Source organism: Arachis ipaensis, chromosome B07 (assembly GCF_000816755.2).
Source record: "Arachis ipaensis cultivar K30076 chromosome B07, Araip1.1, whole genome shotgun sequence".
In the NCBI taxonomy this organism is placed as follows: domain Eukaryota; kingdom Viridiplantae; phylum Streptophyta; class Magnoliopsida; order Fabales; family Fabaceae; genus Arachis; species Arachis ipaensis.
In genome coordinates, this window is record NC_029791.2 from 2237375 (window position 1) to 2241419 (window position 4045).

The 4045-nt window shown below is 38.8% G+C and overlaps 1 protein-coding gene across 1 annotated transcript; it reads right to left on the reverse strand.

Moving 5' to 3' along the window:
- LOC107609449 (glucan endo-1,3-beta-glucosidase 7) lies at window positions 1684-3589 on the reverse strand. Its single transcript, XM_016311433.2, has 2 exons — window positions 2182-3589; window positions 1684-2039 (listed from the first exon to the last, which is right to left on the reverse strand). The coding sequence occupies exons 1-2, from the start codon at window positions 3521-3523 to the stop codon at window positions 2005-2007; spliced, it is 1377 nt and encodes a 458-aa protein (XP_016166919.1). The 5' UTR covers window positions 3524-3589; the 3' UTR covers window positions 1684-2004.

Sequence of the window (4045 nt, forward strand, 5' to 3'; positions counted from 1 at the left end):
CTCACTCGTCCACTTAAACAAGTGTCGGGGGTTCAAATCAGTTGTATTTGTATATAAATATATGTGTTATTTAATTTGTTTTCAATCTAATCAATCATATTGGATATACATCAAAATTAATATTGGTATAAAATACGGCGAAAGCTAGTGCACTCTAGGCAAAGTAGGGAGTGCAGTACTCTTTAAAAGTTAACCTGCTATTAAAAGTAATTAGATAAATTAAATTTATTTATTATTGTTATTTTTTTTGTCATGGGCTGAACAAACAAACCGGCACTAACAAAAAAAAACTAATTCGCTCGTTTAAACACAGGACTATCTTTACACCAGAAAAGTACTAAAAAAAATTGATCGACTTCCTCCGTTATTCTGTTATTGTTGATGTGATGTCTTCAAGCATTTTCACTGTTTTGTTTGCTAGCAGGTGCTTCCACTATTGTTCTGTCTAGCCACATATTTTGACGCTCTTGAACCCACCACATTCCACATCTACCATAAATGGACCTTCAAAGCCCGAAAAATTGCTGCCATAGAAAAGGAAGACGCTGTCTGTCGCCGCTGCTGGTTGGCTAACTCCAAACGTAAAACTGATTCTGTAGAAGAACCGGTCTCCATGAAGGCGCCATGATTCTCAGATGACAACGCAATCAAAGCACAAAATACATAACAGTTACAACAAGTCCATTATCTTTTATTTCAAATTATCCTCAACATATTATTTATTTTAATTCTAAAGTCCAATAATTTTTTTTACAGACATGTTGTTTTTAATATTTATATACTATTTTTTTTATTTTGAACTTCAGCCCAATACCTGAGACTTACAAAAAAAATCTAAAACTTATCAAAAATTGATTAACCTGATTAACAGGTTACCTTTTTAAATCTAGACCATTCAAATAAAATATAATAAATGAAAAGTTCAGATTTACGAATTCACACAAGTGTGCAGCAGCAAGGAGCGTTTAAGGATGAGCCATAAAATACATATGTATTAATATATAAATACATATTAACTAATTTAATTATTAATTTTCTGTTTCACCATAACATTTTTTAATACCAAAATGGCAAAATCCATCCCTCGGTGTCACACAAATCCAAACAAACTGTGATAAGTTTGAGAAGTAGGAAGTAGCCAACATTCAGGCGATGGGATTAACCACAATGCATAGAGGTTCATAGATTTTCAGCTTTATAATTTCCTGTTTACATACATAACCTTTCAATCTTTTAATTAATCAAATTTTAAATATATGAGATGAAAACCTATCATATCAACTATTCTAACCCTGCACATCTTCGTGACTAAACTTAGGAGTGAATAAATTCTAACTGATTTGCATCGTTTATATACTGAGAAAGAAAGAAGAAGCGTGATATCAAATGCATTCCTGTTATTCAATCACCCCAAGATATCATAGGGGTAAAGGGTTTTCCAATTTTTGCCTTGATTGGATCGTTCTTATTTTCTAGGAAATGGACAACGAAAAAGACATGGAGGATGTTCAAATTGCATCAACCACCAAGTGGGTCTTTCAATTCCGAATATCAAACATGATTCATGATTATGTATTAATGTTCATATTAACGTGTGGCTATTAGGCCTTATACTTCAAGTTGCAACAAAATGTAAACGTCTTCTAATAAAAAAAGAGTAGGACAAGTAGAAGGAACAAAAACTGAATGAAATGTATTCTATGATATCCCATTAATTAAATAATAAATATAGATAGGAGATAATTACAAACAAATGATAATGGAGTCAACGAAACAGATAATCCTCCGAACTACTCATGAATATTTATTCATAAATACAAAGAAAAAATAACAAAGCAATCAAAGTAGTAACGCAAGTTTCTAAGCCACCAAAATCCACGCTACCGTGGAAAAGAACAAGTGACCTACAAAAAAAAATGCCTAATAATAATAAATAATAATAATACTCCACACAAATCTAAATCTAATAATCTTAACCTAATAATCCAACTCCATTCTTCGTCTTCAGTATCCAGTGGGGAATTCACACTTCCCAAATCCTGCAACACATTCAAAACAAACACATTTTCAATAAACCATGCACTATGAACAAATTCAGTTATTTTCTAACTAGAACACGTGAAAAATGAAGAAGCAAGTACATGCATGCCGTAACAAAGATCATGGTAATTTAGCACTTACTAGGAGGTTGGGTAACAACATAACCAGCACCGCCAAAATTGCACGTGCCAGAGGCACGTGACATCTTCTGATAGTAACTGTTAAAAGCATACGAAGCGTGCGCCTCCAACGTGTTAGGATCGTAACACGTGGCACCCTTCTGAATCGGAGCGCAATCAGCACCACCCTCTCCACAAGCATAATCAAGCGCCGCCTGAAGCTTCTCCGCCCCAGCACCACCGTTCGCCACACACCACGTGCCTCCCTTCGTCGGCACCTGGCTCTTCCCGACCTCAGACGATGGCGCCGCCGCCACCTCCGCCACGGTAAGAGGAATATCATAAACCTTCTGCTCGGTTGGATAAAAAAGCCCGTAATTCCTTTCGGAAGTGGGCCCGGGCTTCTGGTTCTCGTTAAAAAGCGCGAATAGAAAAACGTTAAGTGGGTCATTGGGCCTTAAGGGGGTCCCACTCCCATTTAAAACACGCTTAACGAGATTTCCGTTATACGACGCCGCATTGGCCTCACTCGCTCCAATCTCATTGGAATCCCCTTTGGAAGGCCAACCCGTTTCCGAAACGACAATCTTTATGTCGCCGTATTGGAGTGCTGACGTGGCAGCATTCACCGCATCGACTTGCGCGTCGAACAAACTGTTATACTTGAAACCGTTACCGGAATCAACCACCCCTGGATTGTTCTCGAAGAGCGCGTAACTGAGATTGATTTTATCGCTGTTAGCAGCGTACGCGAAGAAAGGGTACGCGTTCACCATTAAGTAGGATCCGGTTTTTCTGAGAAACTCGAGCATTGGTTTGATGACCGGTTCGACCAGGTCTGATTTGAACGAACCGGAGGAGGTAGGGTATGAGGAGGAGAGAGCGGAGAGTGCGATCGGGGACGAGATTTTGATGTCGTTATGGAGGTTGAGTTTCTTGAGGGAGTTGTAGACGTTGTTCATGGCGGGAACGAGGTAGTTGGTGGTGTTGTTAGGGTCCACGAAGACTTCGTTTCCGACGGCAATGGCTTCGATTTGTGTGGCGGGGTGGTAGGCTGAGATGTTGGCCTTCACCCAGTTATCGGCGAAGGACTGGTCTCCGGCGGCGGAGGAGAGAAGCTCGTTAGGCATGGCTACAACAACCTTGATTCCGGTGTTGGAAAGTGCGGAGAGGACGGTGGCGTCGGTGTCGTAGAGCTTGACATGTGTTATTCCCTGTGACTTGAGAAGCTGCACGACCTTGGAAGGCGGTGGTAGATCATTAGCCACCCTGCCATAGTTGATTCCGATGGAAGGTGCAGCTTCCGAAGTGATTGAAAGAATGAAGATTAATAATGAAAAAAACAATGCAAGAGAATGAGCCATTGTAATTTGTAACTAACAAAAAAGAAGAGTGTGAGAGTAGCGGAAGTTATTATTTCGTAATGTGAGAGAAGCGTGTGTGAATTTATAGAGAGAGAGAGGGGAGGAGAAAAAAGACATTTCACTTTACGCAATGAGGGACACGTGGAGCGTCTTTTACGGGGCACTAGTCTCATCGTGGCTCATACGTCGCTCTTCATGGAGGAACTTCGTGGAGACGCAGACACTAGATCACACCAGTTGAGAGCGCTAAAATATATGTTAAGATCTTATACATTCATATAGTATTTAAGTTTATTTTGTATTTATTTTATCATGATATTTTTCAATACGATTATTTTATATGACAAATTAAAAATATGAATATGAATAGTAATAAAGAAATACTGGTATGTTGGTTGGCTTGACAAAGAAACAATGATGATATTGTAGACCCAATTGGGGCTGTGGTTTCAACAATAATTGTACTCATCACCAAATCTGAACGCTAGACTTTCTTTGTTAATAAAATAAAATAAAATGAAA